At 51.9% G+C, this 23530-nt stretch overlaps 1 protein-coding gene across 6 annotated transcripts; it reads left to right on the top strand.

Moving 5' to 3' along the window:
• The first annotated feature begins 1905 nt into the window (after nucleotides 1-1905).
• Nucleotides 1906-23419, top strand: CDIP1 (cell death inducing p53 target 1). Of its 6 annotated transcripts, XM_058681194.1 has the most exons (7): nucleotides 1938-2043; nucleotides 2899-3043; nucleotides 20121-20198; nucleotides 20692-20796; nucleotides 20959-21114; nucleotides 21730-22003; nucleotides 22094-23419. In XM_058681194.1, the coding sequence occupies exons 4-7, from the start codon at nucleotides 20712-20714 to the stop codon at nucleotides 22203-22205; spliced, it is 627 nt and encodes a 208-aa protein (XP_058537177.1). In that variant the 5' UTR covers nucleotides 1938-2043; nucleotides 2899-3043; nucleotides 20121-20198; nucleotides 20692-20711; the 3' UTR covers nucleotides 22206-23419. The 6 variants fall into 6 exon arrangements, with proteins under 6 accessions (XP_058537175.1, XP_058537177.1, XP_058537178.1 ...); XM_058681192.1 differs by lacking the exon at nucleotides 2899-3043 and having other exon boundaries at nucleotides 1906-2043; XM_058681195.1 differs by lacking the exon at nucleotides 2899-3043 and having other exon boundaries at nucleotides 1977-2043; nucleotides 20114-20198.
• The last annotated feature ends 111 nt before the right edge of the window (nucleotides 23420-23530 follow it).

Here is a 23530-nt window from a genome sequence, read left to right as displayed (position 1 = left end):
GGTCAGCAGGGAGTGTGCAGCAGAGACGGGAAAGGTGCATTGCCATGCTCAGTGTACGCACACTCTCATCAGAGGCCGAGAACCTGCAACAGCCACAGCGATTCAGCAGCATGGGATTGCCAGGGGCTGCTGGTTTAGCTCCAGGGGGCTCCTCCCTTGTCCTGTGCTGGGCAGAAGGACAGATTTCGGTCAAGAACTGGCCTGCATATAGTTACAGCACCTTCTCTCGCCTCATTGTGAGCTCACCCACTCCCACTCTTAGAGTGGCTCAGGCAGTGAGGGGAAACAGTCTGCAATCAGAAGAACTTGCTATCCCAAGCGAGCACGCCTGTGATGGTTCAGGAACTGGAGGAACGAAGGTGGGTGCAAGGTGCTTGGCACAGCACCCAACACAGCGCCCACAGTGGTAAATAACACAGCACCCAACACAGCGCCCACAGTGGTAAATAACACAGCGCCCAACACAGCGCCCACAGTGGTAAATAACACAGCACCCAACACAGCGCCCACAGTGGTAAATAACTACCCAAATTAGCAAATGCTGATTCTGCCATTCGTACATGAAAATTGCAATTCTGGGCCCGGCGCAATAGTGTAGTGGTTAAAGTCCGCACTGGGATCCCATATGGTCGCCGGTTCTAATCCCTGCGTCTCTGCTTCCCATCCAGCTCCCTGCTTATGACCTGGGAAAGCAGTTGAGGACGGCCCAAAGTTTTGGGACCCTGCACCCACGTGGCTTCAGATTGGCTCAGCTCCAGTCACTGTTGCCATGTTGTGCCGGATTTTAATATCCCCAGAAAATCATAAAGTCTTAAGTCGGTGCTAAGGCATAAAGGTGGTTTATTCAGGTTAGCCCAGGTCTCCCAGCTACCCCTGCCAAGCCCAGCAGGGCTGGGTGGGGGAGGGGCAGCCGCAGCCGAGGCTGCTGCAGGATCCGCAGGGAGGGAAAAAAAGGAGATGGAGAGAGCGCCTCCCAGTTGAACAGCCCAGCGTTCTTACACATTTTAGGATATTAATTACGCAGTCATGCTTTAGCAGGCTTCTATTGGTGGGTCTGAAGCAAGCAACTTTTAAAAAGTACGAATTGATGAGCTATAGGGCGGTGGATCTTATCAAATACCAGGTACCTCCTTCCTGAGGAGTGGTCTGCCTACGTGTCCTGCCAGGTGTCACGTAGACTATTAGGCCTGCAGTTTACACAGCCCCCAGCCAAGCCATTAAGGCAGGAATTACAAAAGGCAGAAAACATCTAGGTTCTTCAGACGCTTAGGGAGTGAACCATGGGATGGAGGGACTTCCTCTCTATATAACTGACTTTCCAATAAAAACAAATAAAATTAAAAAAAATTTGCAATTCCACTGCCAAGTCTTCAAGGACTCCAGATTCCACCAGCGGTAAAATCCATGTTCCTCACCTCAGTCCACAAGGCCTAACATGACTTGGATGCAGCCTACCCCTCCATCTGCACCCTGCTGACCACACTGACTTCTGGTTGTTTTCGCTTGGCTCATGACACCTTTCTAAGAAAAAAAAAAATTCAGTTTTTTATTGGAAAGGCAGATTTACAGAGAGGAGACACCGCTGTAGGCGGTCTTTAACCCTCTCTGCCGCAGCACTGGCCCCTGACCTTCTTTCTCCTACGCGCTTCCGTCTCGCCGTGGCCTTCCTTCACGGCCCTGGGCTTTTCGGGGCTGACTCGCACACTGTCAGAACGACAGCACGCAGCTTCCCGCGTGGCGGCCAAGCCGTTGCTTGAGGACTCCAGGAACGGAATGCGGCCCAGGAAAAGGGAAGGGAAAGGAAGGGTGCCGTCCGGGGGGACCGGCGGCGAGGAAGGGATACCCGCTTCTGAACAGCGGCCTGGACCCCGGTCACCCTCGCAACGGTGCTGAGGCCTCCGTCCGGCTGACGTCACAGGCGCCCGTCACGTGCCCGCCGCGGGCCTCGGCGCTGCCCCAAAGCCTACCCGGCTCCTTGGGGCAGTCGCTGCTGAGGCGGCCGCTCCCGGTGCGGTGGCCAGCGCCGTGGGGCCGCGGAAGACGGTGAGTCGTCTTGGTTGCTTTCGCGAGGGAGCGTGCCCCCATGGCCGACTCCCAGACTAGGTGGGGAGGGGGGACTGGGCGCCGCGCCCCTCAGGCGTGGGATGACCTCGGCCGCCGAGCCCCCGGCCGGCCCCCCGGTTGTCGCGCAATGGCTGCCGGGCGTCGTAGTCCCGGCAGCCCCGGAAGACGCGGTGAGAGTGCTCTGGCGGACTACGTGTTCCAGAATCCCAGGCATGCGGGGGTGGCGCGCGCGCAGACCTTGGGTCCCGGGCTACTCCAAACGCCCTCAGGACCTGGGCGGGTCTCCGCGCTCGGCGGGCCAGCTTTTGAGGTAACGCGTGCCTGGGGCTGCGTGGCTGGGCCGGTGTCCCTCCCCGAGACGCTGCCGAGCCCAGGGCGGGGCCTCCGGTCTTGATTTCTTTGCGAGGGCTGGGCGTGGGGGACACCCCCTGCCCAGGGCCACTAGCGGGCCGGGCGCGGGATTACGGGCCGCTGGCTCTTAGACATGCTGATCACGTCTGCAGGTATCTTGTTAGGCAGTATCATGGAAAGAACACCCTCCCGTTTTCAGCATGAGATGGAGGAGCAGCAGAGGGGGTGGGGGCTGCTTCGTTGAGGAAAAAGGGAGTCGGGGAGGAGGTCCTGGAGCCCAGCAGCCCTGCTGAACCGCCCAGATGACCTTGCAGCCCCTCCCCCGCCCGGCCGTCCAGCCTGTGCGAGTCGGGGATTGCAGCTCTGGGCGCCGCCCGGACGGGCGCCCTGGAGGCCGTTGGACGGACGAGGCAGTGACTAGGTCGGACTTGAAGAGCTCTCAGGAGGCTGACGGAGGTGGGTTGCTCGGGGGTCTCTCAACAGGTGTCAGGTGAGATGTTCCTGCCCTTGGAGCCCAGGCCCCTCTACATCAGACCCTCCCCCGGGGATCCCAGTTGAAAGGGCAGATTCCTGGGACTCACCCCCAGAGAGTCGTGGCCCAGGGACTTGCCGTTAATAAGCTCTCCAGGTGATTTTCAGGCACACTTGGGCCTGTGGGACTCTGGGGCTGGAGACCTCCGTTCGCTCTGCTACCTTTTGTTCTGAAGGGCCTGGGGGGCCCGTGGGAAGTCGGGGTGTTCTCCGTGGTGCTTAGCTTTTCCGGCAGGGCTCCCCTAAGCCTTGGGAGTGGAGAGGGGGACCAGGTCTGCTTGCCATAAGCCAGCAACGGAAAGGGTATTCAGTCAGTTTTCTTCTCCGCGCACACACATTTCGATTGTGAAAAATATGGGATCTACAGAGACATTGAAGGAATAGTAGGTACCCGAGTACTGCTTTTTAAATTTGGTTTACTTGCTTATACTTGCCAAAGTAAATTGGAGACATCAGTATATCCCTTCCCTCCCCACCCCCAAATAGCTGAGCATGCATATTGTTACTGGAGTCTTGGATTTCTTCTTACTGATTTGTAATGAATGGAAAGGCTGCCTCCCAGCCTGGAGAGTCTGAAGACGTTCGGAGATTTTTCCATGGCATGACTGAGATTTACATGTGTCCTTACAATGACTGAAAACCTCAGCCATGGTTCTAGAATGAGCAGACACATGAGTGTGTGTGGAGAATACATCAGGGAACACTGTTTTGAGAAGGAGCAAATGGATTGTGTCCCCAAGGCCAGATTACCTGGGCAGATCCTGTTGACAACCGATATGTAGTTGAATTGCATGCTCTGGGTCAGCTCTTCACAGTATAAGTTTGTCCAGTTTTAACTCGATGGTTTAGCTTGTACTTCCCTAGCTCCAGGCAGATAGGGCTGCGGCCTGCAGTCCATCAGTCTGTGAGGCTGATGATGGCTTTGTCTCTTTTGACATGGATACTTTGTTCCATAATTTCAGACTCTGACCCCTTTCCCCCTTCAAGTATCTGAGGGAAGAGACAGACCTTGTGGAGTCTTGTCTGCTCTTGCAGAAACATTATTAGAAGGACACAGGGAAATGTGGTTATTAAAGTCAGGGAGATTTACACTGCTGTCTGGTGTATGTAGGGTGTGCTGGTGAAAAAGCAGCATTTGGAGGAAGCCCGGCACAGGACGTTGGCCCTCAAGTGGGCAGAAACAGGAGAGCCAGACCAGCTAACAGGAGGTTTCTTGTGTCCCTGTGAGGAGAACTGGAAATAGACTTCGCAAAGAGAAGTGTGCCAGTTTCTAGCACTGCACAGGCTGCAGATGTGTCTCCATCTGTGTGCAGGCAGAATTCTCCCAGACGTGGTTTCGTTGAGAGCTGAAGAGGAGGGGGCGAGCTGGGCGCCTGACTGCCACAGACCCCCTTCCCCACCCAGAGGGCCACCTGCCCAGCTGTGGGTCTGCTCATGGCCTCCACAGCTCTGTGAGTCATGAGGTGATGCCCCGGTGGTGATAGTGCAGTTGGAGGCCCTTCTCTGTCCCTGCCTTCTCCTGGCCTCACTCGCTGCGTCTGTGGAAGGTGACAAGCAGTACCCAGGCAGATGAAGACTTTCTGCTTGAAGTGCCAGGAAGATGAGGATCCTCTGACATTAGACTAAATGAAAACATGAAGCCTTGCAGCACAGGGTACGGAGGTACAGTAACATTCTGTTTTTTTCTGTGAAGGCAGTCATGATGGTTTTACAATATTGGACCATTTTCCCTGAAAACATTCCTGTCACCTTTTCACTTCTTGTTTGTGAGTGTGGTGGTCTGCTAATTGGTGTGTCACTAGATGGTGCAGCGCCATTGATTCTGACTGGAAGGACATGTCATCATGTGTTCCATAGAAGCTTTGAATGCGCCCAACACATGATGTGCTCAGTAAGTGCTAATTGCAGTGTCTGGGCTCTTCAGCAAGAGGAGGCCAGAACAGTGCAAGTAGATGAGGAGTATGCAGTAGGGTTGAGAATTCCAACCCCTTAGTACTTCTGGAAGAAAGTAAACTTAGGGTCACAGCACTGATAGACATTAACAGCCCCTTTACAGGTGGGGGAAGCAGACAAGATTGAGGTTTGTTTACATTATGTGTCCCTTTTTTGTGCCTTATTGACACTTGTCACCTCAGGGAGATGATTGCACAAGTTGTGGAAGCAGAGCTTCTAAGGGACTTGCCCAAAATTGCCAAATAATGGTAGAGCAGGGATCCACACTCAGTTCTGGAACAGATGGCTTGAAAGGATAGCAGATGCGGGAACTGGGGACCCACCCTGGCTGTGATTCCTGCTCTGTGTAGTTAACTGTGATTTTTTTGTTCATGTCTGAATATTTAGCTATAAATGAAGAATCTTTTTAAAGGTTTATTTATTTATTTATTTGAGAGACTTAGAGAGACCTTCCCATGGGTGCACTTCCAGATGACTACAGTGGCCAGAACTGGACCAGACTACAGCCAGGAACTTAATCCTAATTTTCCCCACTGCTATTCCTGGGACATGCAGGGAGCTGGATCAACAGTGGAGCAGCCAGGACTCAAATGGCACCCCTGTGAGATACTGGTTTCAGGCAGTGGCTTTCCCTGCTATACGGCAATGACAGCCCCAAATAGAGGCACTTTGATGTGGAAGCCATATCATTTGTGACTGTATTCTGGTCTGGAGGCTACAGGGAGTGGGCATGCCATGCATGCAGGCGCCACTTTGGGCTACCCATATCCCATATTGGAGTGTTTAGGTTTGTGTCACTGCTGTACTGCTGATGCACATTCCTTCCACCTAGGGAAGGCAGCAGATGATGGCTTACGTGGCTGTGTTCCTACCACTCTGTGTGGGAGACCTATAGTTAAATCCTTGGGTTTTGGTTTCTGACTAGCCCAGCACTGGCTTTGGCGAGCGACATTGGGGAAGTAAACCATCAGATGGAAGAGTCTTTTTTTTTTTTTAAAGATTTATTTAATTTTTATTACAAAGTCAGATGTACAGAGAGGAGGAGAGACAGAGAGGAACATCTTCCGTCCGATGATTCACTCCCCAAGTGAGCCGCAACGGCTGGTGCTGCGCTAATCCGAAGCCGGGAACCAGGAACTTCTTCCAGGTCTCCCACACGGGTGCAGGGTCCCAAAGCTTTGGGCCGTCCTCGACTGCCTTCCCAGGCCACAAGCAGGGAGCTGGATGGGAAGTGGAGTTGCCAGGATTAGAACCGGTGCCCATATGGGATCCCGGTGCACTCAAGGCGAGGACTTTAGCTGCTAGGCCATGCTGCCGGGCCCAGGTGGAAAATTCTTTATGTCCCTCTACTACTCTTGCTGTTTCTCACTCTGCCTTTTAAAACAACTAAAAATTAGACTTTTAAAAAAATTATTATTTTGAAGGAAGTCCACTGCATTTAATTGTAAACCTCACATACTCAAACCTTTGTGTGGGTGGGTGGTTTGGAAAAGTGCAAGTTGCAGTCTAGTGGGACTAAGTCTAGAGCATGGGGCCAGGTCAAGACTTTCTCCTTAAGCCTTGAACATCAGAGGAGCTGGTGAGTCTAATGAAAGCTTTGTGACTCTGGTACGTAGGACTTGTCAAGGCTTGAGCAGAAGGGAAATGTATAGACTGCTTCTCAGGTGTCACGTTTGAGGAGGGGGCTGTGAAGCCCCAGCCCAGAAGGGTCAGCCATGTTTTGTTGCTCCCTGGAGAGGTGGAAACACAAGCCTCAAGCACTATTTCTGCTGTCCAGGAGTCACAGGTCTGGCTGGGCAGCTGGTCCTTTGATCTGGCTTCCTCATCTCCCTAGCCTGGAGCTCCCTGCTGGTGTCGGCAGTTACCTGCTGTGCTTTGCTTCCTATCTTTTGTGGATTTTTCTCAGGGGTGACTTAACTACAGCTCTGAGGCTAAGAACTGCGAGGTGGTGGACCTGTGAGAAGGGAAGAAGGAAACTTGGGTGCTGGTAGCTTTGCTCAATAAACAGTGCCTCAGCCTTAGCCAGGAGAGACTCCTTCCCTGACTCAGTTTTCAGCAGGCCTCAGGTGACACTTCTCGACTCCCAGGCATTCTGTGTCACCTGAAACTCGGGTCAAGCTCAAGTTCCAGGTGAGTGTGTGCCTGCTGCTTTGCCTGGAGAGTGGCCACACCATGACCCATCTCCCTGGGGCTCTAGTCCAATTAGGCAGAAAGGAAGTGTACCTGCTGGAGGTGGTGGGTTTCCTGCTAAGAGCCATCTATTGGATGTCAGAACTTGGGATGTCAGAGGGTGCAGAGCAGTGGAGCAGTCTGATTTCAAGCTTTCCAGAAGCTGCCCAGCTCTCAGCTCTCAGGGAAAGTAAGCACCTTGCAGTTACCAGAGGCCTTCATCCAGCCCAGCCCACTGCCTCCCTGCCCTTAGCTTCTCCCTCTCTCCCATATCTCTCTGCCCAACCAACCTTCCCTATTCAGAACTGCAGCTTTCCTTTGCTACTCTTAGTTCCTCCATAACAAGATTCAGTGTAAGAAGTACTGTGTTTTTTTTTTTTTTACATATTTCTGAATTTTATACTATACTCCTCCCAATTCGCCTTTACTCCCTCCCTCCATATAAGCTGTGGTAGGATAGATGCTGTTCCCTCCCCCGCCCCAACCCCCAACACACACATCCTGAGCCTAGGAGAGTACCTGATACGTGTGTCTGTATTCACTGCCTGACCTGGTTGCCTCCCAACCCAGGGCACAGGTTGGCTGTCGTGCTGTGAGTGCTGGAGATGCTGTTCTGTGGCAGAGCTGTGTACTCAGGTGCACACTCAGTGGCTTAGGTTCTGAAGTTGGCCGCATGTGGTCAAATTGCACTTTGAAACTCCCCCTGGCCTGTGAGCTGTGACAGCACGGGGATCTCAAGGAGGAGGCGACAGTCCACTCTGAGTTCTGTCTTCCTTTCCAACCTGGCCTTCACCAGGAGCTGCATACACTACTGTGGTATGTCTTGTTTAAAACTTTATTTATTTAAAAGGCAGAAGTTAGAAAAAAAGGGAGGGAGGGAGAGATAGTTTCCATTCACTGGTTCACTCCCAGGAGGGCCCCAACAGCCAAGGCTGGGCCAGGATGAAGCCAGGAGCTTTTCCTGGGTCTCTAATGTGGGGTCAGGAGCCCAAGCATTTAAGCCACTTTCTGCTGCTTTCCCCAACCATTAGCAAGGAGATGGGTCTGGAAGGGTGAGGACAGGGTGAGCCAGGAGTGCTGAAAAGGGCATGTGGCAGGAGAGCTGAGACACTGCGTGTGTCAGTTATCTCTGAGCAGCAGGGACAGACCTCTCCCTGGAAGCTGCTCCCTGAGTGTGATGCTGATCATCCTGCCTGCCTTGATATTTGGCACCTTGCATGACATGATGCTGCCTTTGCCAGCTGTTTATTAAACGTTTTAATGCCAAAATCAGTATCCCCTGAGACCTGGAACCTTGTCCTCTTTGATGGCCTTTTGTGTTGTCACTGCAGGAGCTGTCACCCAACAGAGTTCTGAGTGTGGGTTTCTGTGCCTAGGGCTAGTAGGATTTTCACTGTTTTTTTTTGGTTTTTTGGTTTTGTTTTATTTAATCAACTCTGCAGCACAGTTGCTTTGCTTACCATGTGTGCTTTTAGCGTATTTTTGCAAAGCTTGTTCATGGTAGCATGGGATGTGAGCTGTCATGAAATCTGCAGGAGTAACTGGATCTGATGCGTGTTTTGTGCTGTTTTTTTTCTGGGTCCACCTATGGGTTATTAAAGGGTTCATACAAGCACTGACATCTAAGTCACTGCAGCCAGGAGAACATTCTGGGTAACTGACAGATGCCCTGTACTGTTCCAAGGGGAAGGGGAGGCTATTTGGATATTTACGGTGACACTGAAATGTGTGGAAGGGAAGCTAGACATTTTCATGTTCAAACGTATGGTAGGGTGCTTGGGCAAGGCCTGGCTGTAGGTGAGGCCCTTCTACCTGAGCCAGTGAGGCACTGATGTCTGAATAAAAGTTCTCCCACCTGGATGTGTTGGTGTGTGTGGGCACATGGTTTGACTGCAGGTAAGGGATGAGGGCTTGTGTTTTTGTTTGTTTTGTGTTTAATATTTGGGTGGTGTGTTTTGCTCTAACTCAGCAGAGAACTGGTTAAATAGAGTCAGCTAAAAGACTGTCCATTTTGTGTCAGCTCAATGCAGACGGGAGTGGAGATTTTTGTTTTTCTCCATTTGATCACGTAAGTAGGGGTTTTTTAGACTCAGGGTATTTCTAAAATTAGTTGGCCTCTTGGTGACCAAGCCCTGCTTGGGGACAGGTGCAGATGACCTGCTTACTCACTGCTCTGGTTGTAGCTGTATCTGGTTTTGCACACTTTGCCCCTCCCCTCCCCTCCTGTCTCTGCATCCCTCAATTTCTGTGCCAGAAGCTAACTCCTGAGTCCCACTGTGCCTGAGAGCCAGCTCAGAGGGAATGGGAAATTGCTGCCTGGAAGGATCCAGTGGCCTAGGTGTGTGTACTGCATGCTGGCTCCAGCCAGTGACCTCAGGCAGGCCGTAGAAGCTCATCTTACCAGCTGTCTGATGGGGACTTTTTTTTTTTTAAAGATTTACTTACTTATTTATTGAAAAGTCAGATTTGCAGAGAGAAGAGACAGAAAGATCTTCTGTCCGCCTCAAGTAACTGCAATGGCCGGAGCTGAGGCGATCCAAAGCCAGGAGCCAGAGCTTCTTCCAGATCTCCCACGCGGGTGCAGGGTGGTCTCAAGGCTTTGGACTATCCTCGACTGCTTTCCCAGGCCATAAGCAGGGAGCTGCAAGGGAAGTGGAACAGCTGGGGCACAAACCAGCGCCCATATGGGATCCTGGTGCATGCAAGGTGAGGACGTTAGCCACTAGGTTACCATGCCAGGCTGCTGGAGATTTCCTCTGTAGGTGACTTGCCAGCTCTCCAGTCAGGGTCTCAGGTGAATGTGATCTTGGGTGACATTTACAGATCTAGAGCCTCCATCTGCCTGCAGTCATGGAAGATGATGTAGTAGAGACCTGACTCATCCTACCAGATTCATCCAAAGCCAGCACCAAGGTTGTGTGCCAACCCAGGAGAGGGAGAGCTGTGTGGTGCATTTTGTAGGCAGAGCTAGAGTTCAGTCTGCAGAGGAATACAGGTAAAACACAGTGAAATGAGCCTTGTGAGCAGAGAGCCACTCAGAGGGCTGTCTATCCTAAACAGATAAGAAGCCACACACAGAAGGTTTCCATGTGCTTGCTTACATGTAAACAAACCACCCCAGAGGAGTCTGCAGTTCATTCCGGTTCTCAGTTTTGCAGAATCCCACCACCTTGCGCTGAGTCCCCTCACTCAGGGCTGTCTCAGGGCCATCCTTCTGTGTTGTTGAAACAGATCTGTGTCACTTTTAGGAGTGAATATAATTACTTTGTACAGATAAACTGGAAGAGTTAGACTAGGTCCTTTTGGCTGAGTAGCAAGACAGTGATGCAGATAAACATCTTTGTGTGTGAATTTTGTTTCATGGATTATCTGGAGGGAAGATACCTTGAAATGGAACTGGTAGTCAAAAACAGAATGCACAGGTAGCACCATCTTCCTGCAGTAGCCACACAGATCTCCCCTGTTGTTGCCTGTGCTGGGTCATGGAGTGTGAGTGGTTTGCCAACAGCTTTGACAAGAATTGAGCATGATGCAAATTGTAGGTATTATCACCATCATAGTTCCTAGAAATCCTGGCTGGTGCTGTGTGGGGGCGAGGGGCACAGAGAGAGACAGAAAGGTCTCTCATCCGCTGGTTCACTACCCAAGTGGCTGCAATGGCTGGAGCTGAGCAATCCAAAGCCAGGAGCCAGGAGCTTCTTCCAGGGTCCCAAGCCTTTGGGCTGGTCCCTACTGCTTTCCCAGGCCACAGGCAGGGAGCTGAATGGGAAGCGGGCCTGCTGGGATTAGAACCAGTACCCGTATTGGGCCCGGCGGCGTGGCCTAGCGGCTAAAGTCCTCGCCTTGAAAGCCCCGGGATCCCATATGGGCGCCGGTTCTAATCCTGGCAGCTCCACTTCCCATCCAGCTCCCTGCTTGTGGCCTGGGAAAGCAGTTGAGGACGGCCCAATGCCTTGGGACACTGCACCCGCGTGGGAGACCCGGAAGAGGTTCCAGGTTCCCGGCTTCGGATCGGCGCGCATCGGCCCGTTGCGGCTCACTTGGGGAGTGGATCATCGGACGGAAGATCTTCCTCTCTGTCTCTCCTCCTCTGTGTATATCTGGCTGTAATAAAATGAATAAATCTTTATATAAAAAAAAAAAAAAGAACCAGTATCCGTATGGGATCCTGGCATGTGCAGGGTGAGGACTTCAGCCATTAGGCTACCATGCTGGCCCCTATTTTTCTTTGTTTGAAAACATTTGTTATTCTTAGAGAAAGTTTGCTCTGGGCATGCCAGGCAACTACATAACAAGCGCTCCATCACCCATGTCATTGGTGTCTCCTTGAGTCACCAGCTGGTGATGTGGAAACAAGCACTGGGATTGCAGGACATGGCCTCGCTCCAGACTGCCAGCTGCATCTTCTCCAAGTCTGCTTTGAAGCCTGCCAGGATGTGCTGTGTGAACCTGCAGCCACCACACTGGCTGAGACCTGCTGTGTGGCCTGGAGGAAGCCATGTAATTGGAACTCCTTAATGTTGACATTTGTTATGGCTTACTTAGAAGTCTATGTGCCTTCAGGCCTAGTAATGTTGCATATTTTTAATACTTGTTTTTTTTTTTTTTAAAGATTTATTTTTATTACAAAGTCAGATATACTGAGAAGAGGAGAGATAGAGAGGAAGTGGAGCTGCCGGGATTAGAACCAGCGGCCATATGGGATCAAGGCAAGGACCTTAGCCACTAGGCCACGCTGCCGAGCCCAATACTTGTTTTTATTCCCTGCCATTATCTAACTGGAAAGTAATTTACTAGTGAAAGTTAGTTTCTTTCTCGTGTGGCAGGTGTGGCAGGTGGTGTTTGGTGCTGACGTACAGCGTTTTTGGTCATCCTTAACAGTGGTTCTAGCACGTGCCAAGAGAGAGGCAGGGGGAGGGCCCGTCCCCCAGCTGTGTTGGCTTCCCAGCATCTTCTCATCCCTGACGCTTGTACCTGCAGCTCACTGACCAGAGCTTAGTCACATGGTCACGGGTCGCTGCGGGAAGCACAGGAACATCTTTGCTTGTTCACTCCTGCCCTGAATAACCGTAGAGTTCTGCAATCAAGAATATGGCGAGGATGGATCCGGGTGCAGCCGGCAGTGTCTGACGCATTGGCAGGCTGTCATTTTTCACCTCCCTAGGATTCTGCACTCGAGTTTTCCAGAGTGGTGGTGAGCACAGTGCAGTGACTCTCCTAAAAGCGTCTCCCATAACAGCCAGCACACCTGAAAGCCTGGCCTGGCCGTGTACCTCTGGAATATCGTTCAGCCTCACAGGGACCTCATTTTTCATGTGGGGAAACAGGCTCAAAGGGATTAAGGAGTGCATGCTGTGATTCCAGGACACCTGTAAGGCCTCAGTACTCTTGATGCTCAAGAAAGGAGGGTGACATTAAGTGTCACTGGCAAGGCTGAGTGGCTTTCTCAGTGGATACTCTAACTCTTGGGCCTAGTACAGAGCTAGCTAGCCCCTTTCTGCCTATCTGGGATCTGAGCCCTGGAGTGGCCCTTGCAGTGTGGTCCTTCTGATGACCCAGAATGCAATTGGGCCACTCCTGGGGCACAGCCTCTGCCTTAGCCCTTTGGTTCCTGTTTACTCTTGTCCCCCAATTCCCTTTTGCCCATTGGGGCTATTAATTCCTCCTCTCAGGACCCAAAAACAATAATCTTTCTGTCTTTTAGTACCCTAGACTTTGTTTGCAACTCCAGTCAATTTGTAATGGGGGTGGATTTTTGGTAGGATTATTGCCTGCTTCCCCCAGCTGATGGTAAGCTGAAGAGAGCAAGGCTACACATTTACCCCTACGACATTCCCAGCCTGTGTGTGTTACAGAGGACCTGCTCAGCAGCTGCCAGCATCAATGACTGATGTAACTGCTGTATGTGTCCAGTGATTCTGCTGCCCTTCCATACCCTCTGCAGGCTTTGCTGAATGGTCACCACATAGGCTGTGCTGGAGCTCATCCCGGGATTCTTGGGGAAGGTGGGACCAGGATAGAAGATAGCTGTATGTCTGTCTGCTCAGGCATTCCATGACCAGCCCTTGCCGGTCACCCCACCCTTTGTAATGAGCTCTCTCACTGCCTGGTTCAGGAAGTTTGATCAGCAGATGGGAAGCTGTAGGTGGGGCAGAAGCTGCCTTCAGTCTCCCCGGCATGGCAGAAGGCCCTACTCCTGGCCAGAAGCCTAGAACCCCTCCCCTGGGGAGGCTAGCTGCCATCCTGGTGCCGTGAGTGCCTCTGGGAAGTGGTGCTGTCACAGCTTTCCTCAGCCCCTCTGCTACCAGGGTCTTGGGGGAGTGTCCTTCCTAGAGGCAATGTTGGCCCAAGAAGCTCCCAGGAAGACTCCTAACAAGTCTGAAAAGGAAGCTCTATGGGACAGACTGCCGTTTGGAGGGCTGCTAGACCTCATCCTTTCCACAGAATTGGAGAGGAACTTCTGTGGGCAGGTGCCCTCAGCTGTGACAGGGTAAGTGATCCGGGACTGGGTTCTGCTGCACTTCCCTTTGTGCTGTCAGTGCTGGTGTCATTTGGGAGCTGACAGTCTGGCAGCAGTGCTGGTTGTAGGGCAGTCCTCATCATTGATAACAGCAGGTTCTGTTAATTGAGTGTTCACATGTGCCAGGCTATGCTCTCTTTTAAACCTTGCCCCCACCTGGAGAGGGAGGCTTGATTATCTGTAGTTCCAAATGGGAAAACAGGTTTAGAGGTGTGACTAGAAAGTGTTGGAGAGGGTCTGGAACTGGTGTGACGTAGGGCCTTGCTTCATTTAAAGCCCACACTACAGTAAGCACTTGCCTGGGTGGGGTCTGACTGGAACAAGCCAGTGTCCCCATGAGGAACTCTGCGAGCTCAGGCCACTCCTACTGCCAGTGGCTGTGGAGCCCTGACCCTGCCCTGCTTCCAGGCACTTGGTGTTTCTCCCCTACACTGCAGTGGGGGTCCCTGTGGTACAGCAGCTCTCCAGATATCATCTGGGAGACAGAGCTGAAGGTCAGAGCTATTACAAATAATAAATAATAACAAATACCTTATTAGATATCCTTTTTTTCATTGTATTGGCTTTTGCCTTTGAGCTGACTCAAGGTAGAATTAGCAAAATGTCCTGGTTATTGCTACAGTTGTGTTCTTTATCACCATACACACCAGTGTCATGTGAGGAGATTGTGGGAGTGGGCTTTTGGCACAGCACAGCCATCCAGATACTACTTGGGATACCCACATGCCATTGCGGAGTGCCTGGGTTCAAGTCCTAGCTCTGCTTCCAACTCGAGGTTCCTGCCTGCTGATGTAGACTCTGAAACAGCATGTAATGGCTCAAGTGCCATTCTCGTTTATCTGGCCAAAGGCATGCAGGACTCAGCCTGGGAATGTGAAATATGGAGGTGGCTTTGGATAAAGGTGCCTGACCCTCTTACAGGGCAAGTGGAGAGGTGAGTGAGTTGAAAGGGACCCTGCTGCCCATCGCTGGGAAGTATAGCAGGAGTGTGGGCAGGCCATGTCTTCACAGGTGGACATGGAGGCAGAGCTCTCTCTGTTCAGGTCCTCCCATGTGAAAACACCAACAGGGCTGGGCAGTGTTGGCCTCAGGACCCCACCCGACCCCAGATGAAAAAGGAGTGCATGCCTTCTTTCCCCTCTGTAGGGCTGCCAGAGTTCGCTCAGAGGCCTTCTCTCCTGAACACATTGCTGCTTCTGTGCCTTGGGGCTTCTGAAGTCTGTGGCAACCACAAGATGTGCTATGAACCATCACGAACTACTCTGGGGTTGCCATGAGCTGATACCTGCAGCTGCCTGTGTCAGGTTCCCCACTGTGACAACTCTGCCCACCCATCTCTTCTGAATCTGCATACTCACTACAGTGGCTTTGTAGGGTTTTCTTCGAAAGCTGCTTACTGCCTCTGCCCTTCTTCCTGGGCCAGGTGTCAGCCTGCAAATGCCACGAAGGAAGCATCTATCTGAACCATCTGAGAGGTCTCTAGTAACAGCTGATACCCATAGCTCCAGCTTCCCTCTCTATATATTGCTAAGAGTGCTGAGTTTCATCCTAGACTTCCTAGCTTTTGCACAGTCTGCTTGAAGGCCAAGGAGCTGTTGGGGCTGGAGCAATGGGCACATTGTTTTATCTAGGGCTAAGTGTGATGCCTCCCAGCATTTTGTGTGTTGTATCTGAACAGTGCCAAAACAGGACCACAGACAACTAAGAAATCCTTGAGAATACTTAGCACTTTCACTGCCTGGTTGTGTGACCCTGGGCAGGAATGAGCCTCTAAAATGAACTGCTAAGGGACTGCTCCATGGGTGGCCTGAGGGCCAGCTCCCTGCACATGGCATCTCCAGGGAATGTTGCAGGAGTCTGAGGCCATGTCAGGATCCTTACGTCTCAGGTCCCTCAGTGAGAACCTCTCTGGGACTTCTCAAATCCCAAGAACATACGAGAGAAATGAACCCCATTTGGACCTGCGCATCACATTTTGCATAGCCGTCAGCAGGCAGTGCTCTCACATAAGCTTGCGAGTTTCCCACCTCATTGCACAGGATTCGTGGTGACCCTGGGACCACCTCCAGCCCAAGTGTGTGTGTGGTGAATCATGCTGTGTGAGGAGGTACAGTGCAGGTCTGTGCCCTCAGGCCTGTGCACAGAGGGCATCTGTCTGGCAGCCTTCACGGTCAGCTTGAATCTCTGTTCCGTACTTACTTGCTCCTGTATTTTGTTAAACATGCCACAAAACCCATCCTGGAGGAATGTGCTGTGTAAGGCCTCTGATCCCCCAGAGAAACTGTTGTTCGGTGTACATTTCTCCAGGTTTTCAGACAGCTGCCTGGTTTTCTTTCTTCACAGTTCAGAGATGAGATCTAAACCCAGGACAAGAGGCTGCTCCCTGTCCTGGCTAGTGGAATTCATGTGGGACCAGGGGCATGGGAAAATCACAACTGACTCTTTTTTTTTTTAAAAAAAAGATTTATTCATTTCACTACAGTCAGATATACAGAGAGGAGGAGATACAGAGAGGAAGATCTTCCGTCCGATGATTCACTCCCCAAGTGAGCCGCAACGGACCAGTGCGCGCCGATCCGAAGCCGGGAACCAGGAACCTCCTCCAGGTCTCCCACGCGGGTGCAGGGTCCCAAAGCATTGGGCCATTCTCGACTGCCTTCCCAGGCCACAAGCAGGGAGCTGGATGGGAAGTGGAGCTGCCAGGGATTAGAACCGGTGCCCATATGGTATCCCGGGGCGTTGAAGGTGAGGACTTTAGCCGCTAGGCCACGCCAGACCCACAACTGACTCTTAGACTTATGCTCTGTCCCTTCTCTTGGCCTCCATGAACTCAGAATATACAGGCAGCTCTGAAGAGCAGGTGTTCTGCCTCATAGCGGTCAGTGACAGCCAAGTATCTTTAACATTTCAGTTCAGTGATGCTAGTGGTACCAAAGTGGACAGTGTAGGGACAAGTGTTTGGCATAGTGGTGAAGATGCTGCTTTCAATGCCTGCATATCATATGGCAGTGCCAGGTCTGCTCCAAAACGAGCTTCCTGCTAACGCAGGTGATGGGTCATGTGCTGTGTCATTCACATGGGAGAACTGGGTTGAGTTTTCAGCTCTTGGCTTCAGCCTGGCCCCACCCAGAACTGCTGTAAGGCATCCAAAGAGTGAACCGGCAAACAGAAGATTCATTCTCTCTCAGCCTTTTAAATAAATAGTAACTTTATTATTTTTTAAAGACTTATTTTATTTTTATTGTAAAATGAGATATACAGGGAGGAGGCGAGGCAGAGAGGAAGATCTTTCAGCCATTGATTCACTCCCCAAGTGACTGCAATGGCTGGAGCTGAGCCAATCCAGAGCCAGGAGTTTCTTCCAGGTCTCCCATGCAGGTGCAGGGTCCTAAGGCTTTGGGCCGTCCTCCACTGCGTTCCCAGGCCACAAGCAGGGAGCTAGATGGAAAGCGGGACTGTCGGGACTAGAACCTGCTCCCATATGGGATCCCAGCACGTGCAAAGTGAAGACTTTAGGATACCATGCCAGGCCCTAAATAGTAACTTTAAAACACACACACACACACACACACACACACACACACACACACACGAAGGTGGCACTGTATGCCAGCATCATCCTCCTAAAAGGGTATAAAATGTTCATACCCTTCACCCAATATCTCATTTCTGGCAAGGGAAAAAGTGTTAGCAAAGGTGTTCCCTGCTTCTCTTGAAAGTAACATGTAGTACCCCAAATACCTTCATAGGGATTGATCAGTGCCCTCCCCATTTTTAATATTTCTTATTGGAAAGGCTGAAAAACAGAAAAGGAGACAAAAAATATCTTACATCCACCCTAAGTGGCCGCAACAACAGGCGCTGATTTGAACTGATCTGAAGCCAGGAGCCCAGATTCTCTTCTGGGTCTCCTACACAGGTGCAGGTTTCCAAAGCTTTGGGCTGTTCTCTGCTGCTTTCCTAGGCCATAAAGCAGGGAGGTGGATGGGAAGTGGAGCAGCCAGGACATGAGCCAGTGCCCACATGGGATGCTGGCACTTGAAGGTGGAAGACTAACCTATTGAGCCACAATAACCCCCCTTCTTCAGGATCTGTAATTCTGATGTTCATGGGGCCTTCAAGCTCAGATGTTAGAAGGCCTGAAGCTGTCCTGACAATGTCTGCATACAAATGTCAGTGCCCATGCCTGGGTGGGCAGCACACGAAGAGACGAGCTGCATGAGAAACACTGAGTCATTGTTTTCCTTCCATTTTAAACTTTTATTGATATAAACGATATACCAAATAATTCACCTATTCAGCATGCATAATCCCCTGGTTTTTTGTACATCCACACAATTGTTCAACTGTTTCCAGTTTCAGAACATTCTCATCTACCCAGGAAACTGCATTTTCCCTCCCCACTGCCCCAGGATGCTGACATACTTTGCAGGTTTGCTAGTTCTGGATGTGTCCTATAAAGGAGTTCATACAAGCTGTGGTATTTCTCTGACTTTCCTCATGCAGCATGTTTCCAAGATCTATCCAAGTTGCGGCACGTGTCAATGCTTCATCCCTTTTTACAGCTCTCAGTAATGCTCTGTTGCATGGACAGAGCAGTTTGTTTATCCATTGATGGACAGCACGGGCAGCTTCCACTTTTGGGTTGTTTAAAATAACGCTGCCCTGAATGTGAGTCTAGAGGTTTTTGTGTTTTCTTGTGTTTAGATCCACAGGTGGAGTCACCGGGGCACATGGTAGATCTCGGGCAACAGGAGCTGCTGGGCTGTTTTCATGGAGTTTCCCCAATGTGTGTGGGAGCTGGCTTCTCTACAGAATGCTTGTCCATCAGCTTTAGCTAGTCTGGTCTAGAAAATGATTTTCATTTCCATTAAGAAAATATATCTGGGCCCGGTGCAATAGTGTAATGGTTAAAGTCCTCACCTTGCATGTGCCGGGATCCCATATGGGCGCCGGTTCTAATCCCGGCAGCTCCACTTCCCATCCAGCTCCCTGCTTGTGGCCTGGGAAAGCAGTTGAGGACGGCCCAAAGCCTTAGGACCTTGCACCCGCGTGGGAGAACTAGAAGAGGCTAGTCGAGGACTAGTCGAGGACGGCCCAAAGCTTTGGGATCCTGCACCTGCGTGGGAGACCTGGAGGAGGTTCCTGGTTCCCGGCTTCGGATCAGCGTGCACTGGTCCGTTGCGGCTCACTTGGGGAGTGAATCATCGGACGGAAGATCTTCCTCTCTGTCTCTGCTCCTCTGTGTATATCTGGCTGTAATAAAAAATGAATAAATCTTTAAAAAATAATAAATAAATAAATTTTTAAAAAAGATATACAGAGAGGAGACAGAGGCAGATCTTCCGTCTGTTGATTTATTCCCCAAGCAGCCACAATGGCTGGAGCTGAGCTGATTCAAAGGCAGGAGCCAGGAGCCTCTTCTAGTTCTCCCACGCGGGTGCAAGGTCCTAAGGCTTTGGGCCGTCCTCGACTGCTTTCCCAGGCCACAGGCAGGGAGCTGGATGGGAAGCAGGGTGGCCAGGATTAGAACTGGCGTGTGCAAGGCAAGGATTTTAGTTGCTAGGCTACTGTGCCAGGCCCTTAAGATTTACTTTACCTTTTTATTGGAAAGGGAGCTGTACAGAGAGAAGCAAAGACAAACATCTTTCATCTGCTGGTTCAACTCCATAATTGGCTGTGACAGCCAGAGCTGAACTGATGCGAAACCAGGAAGCAGGAGCTTCTTCAGGGTATTTCACATGGGTACAGGGTCCCAAGGACCTGAATGATCCTTGAATGCTTTCCCAGGTCATAAGCAGGGTGCTAGATGAGAAGTGGAATATCCCAGATATGAACTGGTGCTCATATGAAATCCTGGCAGATGCAAGGCAAGGATTTAGCCACTAGGCTATCACATTGGGCCCAAAGAGTTTTATAGTTTTAACTCTTTGATCCATTTCCCTCAGCTTTTCACACAGTCATGTTCCTTTATTGTGGAACACACAAGCTTGGACTTGGGTCTCCTGGGTCTGCTGCTGACTGCTTCTGCTGGGAAAGCCACTTCCACTTTGTATCTCTTGTACCACTGAGTTTTGTAGCTACTGATTTACTTCTGGTTTTAAAAATAACTGAATGCCATCTCAAAATGCTATTAATGTTTAGTCTTTTATGATGCTAAGCAAGAGTGAAGAAAGTGATTTGCCTAGGAGACTGAAGCTTCCCTGCCTCCACTGCAAGGCTGGGTCATGGGTGCTTCGGAAAGCATTTCACTTGCCAGACACTCTTCTTCCTGCCCACCTGCAGGGAGACTGGCCAGAGCCTAGCCTGTTCTTTGGTTCAGAAGCTACAGATGTGAGGGGGCTGATGCAAGGAGAGGGAGCTGCAGAGATCCCAGCCAAGGTCCTCAGGGAGGCCAGGTGGGGACTGGTGGGACAGGCCGGGTCGTCTGACCACACTACTGGGGCATGGGAGGGGAGGGGGAACTGCACCATGAACCTGGCCAGGAGCTCCTATGCAGAATGTGCTGCCTGTTCTCTCAAACAGCTCCCAGATCCTGCCTGTCTCCAGTGTGTCCAGGTCAGCTGTAAGGAGCCTCACCTGCCTCTTCACCAGATACGGGAAATCTGAGGTAAAAAAACAGCAACAAGCAGAACAGTTGCTAAGCCCCTCGCTGGGACCCAGTAGCCTCTGTGTGGCTGTTCTCCAAGGTTGCCTCCATGCTCCCTAAGTATCAGCAGTGCCATCCCTGGATTAGGTTCACACTGCTGGACGCCACCTTCTTTTCTGGGCCCCGCTTGGGTCTGTCCTCACCCTCAAGGTTCCTGACAGGTACCAGAGGGAGAGCATGGAGAGATGTGGCTGATTACGCATGCAACGTGGGGCACCACTAGTGCCTCGAGTCCTGTGACTGACTGCTATCCCCAAGAATGGGTCCCAGCCCCAGCTTTGTTCATCCCAGCTTGATTCATTGTGGAGGAAAGGGAAAGGAGGTGAGGCTGAGGGTCAGAGACCCGGAGGGACCCCAGGTCAGTCCTGGCTTACTCAGCAGCCCTCATCCCAGAGCAGAGTCGGTGTGGGAGTGGTCTGACTGGAACAGAGTTCCTATTGGATTTTTTCTCCAGGTCCCAAAGACACAGTGAAGATGTCTAATGAACCACCCCCTCCTTACCCTGGGGGTCCCACAGCCCCCCTTCTGGAGGAGAAAAGTGGAGCACCCCCCACCCCAGGTAAGATTCTCCCTTCCGGGGGAAGTGATGGGAAACTCTCTCAGCAACGATGTGACCCCTTCTCCAAGGTTACTCTGGGCCTCCCTGTGCTATAGCAGTAGCTCCGGCCCAAGGGCTGTGCTGCTGCTGAGCCGAGGCTCCTTTTTCGGTTTCTCTGTCCAGGCCGTACCTCCCCAGCTGTGGTGCAGCCCCCACAAGGCATGCCGCTGCCTCCTGCAGACATCGGCCCCCCACCCTACGAGCCACCAGGTCACCCCATGCCCCAGCCGGGCTTTATTCCTCCCCACATGAGTGCAGAAGGCACCTACATGCCTCCAGGTAAGTTGGGATGAAACCTAAGGAGACCATCAGGGATTCAGCTTTCATTGAGGGCAGTGATGCATGCAGTTCCACGGCAGAACTGGCCACAGACTCACCTGGCCAGCACTGGTTCCAAAACTGTGGCTGTGGAGGACATGGGCAACTGGCCACATGCTGGACCTGCTGTCTGCAGGAGCATGGGCTCTCAGAAAACCCCTCAGTCTCTACAGCTTCTGTGGACTGATGGGAGCTGCAGAGGTGTGAGCCCACTGTGGGGCCTACAGGCTGCTAGGATAAGGATGGGCCTCCCTTGGCACACCAGGACCTGATAGGGGAACAGGAGGGGTGAGGCATCCCTTCCTGGGGTCAAGGATTGTGGCTGAGTGTCTAGTCCCTGCATTCCAAGGACAGGGAGCAAAGCAGAGGCTGGGCTACATTGCTCGCTCTCTGCCACATCTGTCTCACACCCCCACAGGGTCAAGACTATGGATGGCTACCCTGGCGACAAAGCCTTCCACTGACTCAAGGGCTTCCATTAGGAGGGTGGAAGAATCCTAGGCCTAAGCTGTGCCCCAGGTTGGGGCTGTGAGCAGCCAGTGACTTCCCTCTGTTCTGCCTCCTGTGCTGTTCCAGGTTTCTATCCTCCTCCAGGACCCCATCCACCCATGGGCTACTACCCCCCAGGGCCCTACCCGCCAGGGCCCTACCCTGGCCCTGGGGGTCACACAGCTACAGTGCTGGTCCCTTCGGGAGCTGCCACTACAGTCACAGTGCTACAGGGAGAGATCTTTGAAGGCGCACCTGTGCAGACCGTATGTCCTCACTGCCAGCAGGCCATCACCACCAAGATCTCCTACGAGATTGGCCTGATGAACTTCGTGTTGGGTTTCTTCTGCTGCTTCATGGGGTAGGTGTGGTACTAACAGGCCAAGGCACAGGGGCTCGGTAGCCACCTCTGTCCTCGTTGACCTCACCTGTCTCTCCATCTCTAATTCAGGTGTGACCTGGGCTGCTGCTTAATTCCCTGCCTCATCAACGACTTCAAGGATGTGACTCACACATGCCCCAGCTGCAAAGCCTACATCTACACATACAAACGCCTGTGCTAACGGGCAGGGACTCAGTTTCCCCACCTGTCAGTCTAGTCCCCTGTGCTTTGCTCCCTGTGCTCATGTGGTGGCTTTCCCACTCCCCCTGGAGTTGGAAGCTATGCCACTGTCCCCTGGAAGTCTTGTCCTCTTAGCCTTGCTGTGCCCCGAGCATCTGAAGCTCTTCCAGCAAAACTTCTGTTGGATTTAAGGCCAAAGGTCAGTGGGTGACAGGGGATGGCACCAAGCTTGTGCTGCTGGGTTGCTTGGTGGCATGATCAGGAAGATAAGCCTGGAAGGGTCTCCAACTGGGGTCTTTGTACTATATTTCCATCCAAGGTACAGGTTCAGTCTGGACTATCCTTAGGACCAAAAGCAGTCAGAGCAGCCACTGGTCCCTAGGCTAGGCCTGCAGTGGGCCTAGGCCTGGAGCCACAATGGTTTTTGACCTGTTTGGCAAAAATGAGGTGGCCATCTGGGGTCGGGGAGAATGGACTCAAGCAGGACAGGGTCATGAGGCCTGGTCTCGTTTGAGGTTCTTTGTGCCTCTAGGGTGAAAGGGGTAGGGTATGATGGTCAGAAATGGTGACTGCCAACTCTGGTCTTCAGAACTCTCAGGTATCAAATCACAGGACCTCTAATAGCCTGTGCATGTGCCCAAGAGCCACCTGGTGTAGAGGAGAGGATACTAGGTGACAGGTCCTGGGTAACCAACAGGGACTTGCCTCACGCCCCTCGTTGCTCTCTCCTGGTCAGTGTGCAGATCCCCTTTCTGGCCACATCTCTGTGAATTGTTGTATTTTCCAAGGCCAGAAGGAATGCCCATGAGCCTAACCCATTGTTTCCTAGCTGCACATGGGTTCAGCCTCTGCTTGGAAGAAGGGGCTTTCTCAGGGTAGGGGGTTCTGTGGGGCCCTTTTGTGTTTTCTTCTCAGTAAGTTCCAGGCCCTCTGGCGCAGCTGGCTCACTGAGGCACTAGGCTGAGGACAGGTTGGGAAGGAGGAAGGAGCAGCCACAAGTGGTAGGAATGCCCTGGCAGATGCCACCCCTGCCTGGGCCTGAGCACAACCTTTCTTTCTTGAGTGGTTTGTTCATGAACTTGCTCCCATGGATGCTGTAACCCTGCTGCTGTCCCTCTCCTGGTCTCGCACTGCCACTGCATGGCCTCCTGTCACTGTGAATTGTGGCCCGTCTCAGTTTGTAGTTTCTCATTAAATTGGCTCTTCGCTCCCCTGCACTAGCCTCTGCTCTCTTGCCTGGCTTCCTTTTCTGAGGGAAGGGGGCGGGGGTGCTGCAGTTGGGCTGCCAGCAGGACTGTTTTCAAGGTCTTGTGCTTACCTGGTGCC

The sequence above is a fragment of the Ochotona princeps genome, chromosome 24 (genome assembly GCF_030435755.1).
Source record: "Ochotona princeps isolate mOchPri1 chromosome 24, mOchPri1.hap1, whole genome shotgun sequence".
Taxonomy (NCBI): domain Eukaryota; kingdom Metazoa; phylum Chordata; class Mammalia; order Lagomorpha; family Ochotonidae; genus Ochotona; species Ochotona princeps.
Note: the sequence above shows the minus strand (reverse complement) of the source record. Positions and strands in the feature narration are given on the sequence as shown.

Coding starts and splice junctions, on each gene's coding strand:
- CDIP1 (XM_036492804.2), top strand. CDS start 20,719: ATGAACCACCCCCTCCTTACCCTGGGGGTCCCACAGCCCCCCTTCTGG. Junction 21,115..21,729: donor AGGCACCTACATGCCTCCAG/GTAAGTTGGGAT, acceptor GTGCTGTTCCAG/GTTTCTATCCTCCTCCAGGA. Junction 22,004..22,093: donor TTCTTCTGCTGCTTCATGGG/GTAGGTGTGGTA, acceptor TCTCTAATTCAG/GTGTGACCTGGGCTGCTGCT.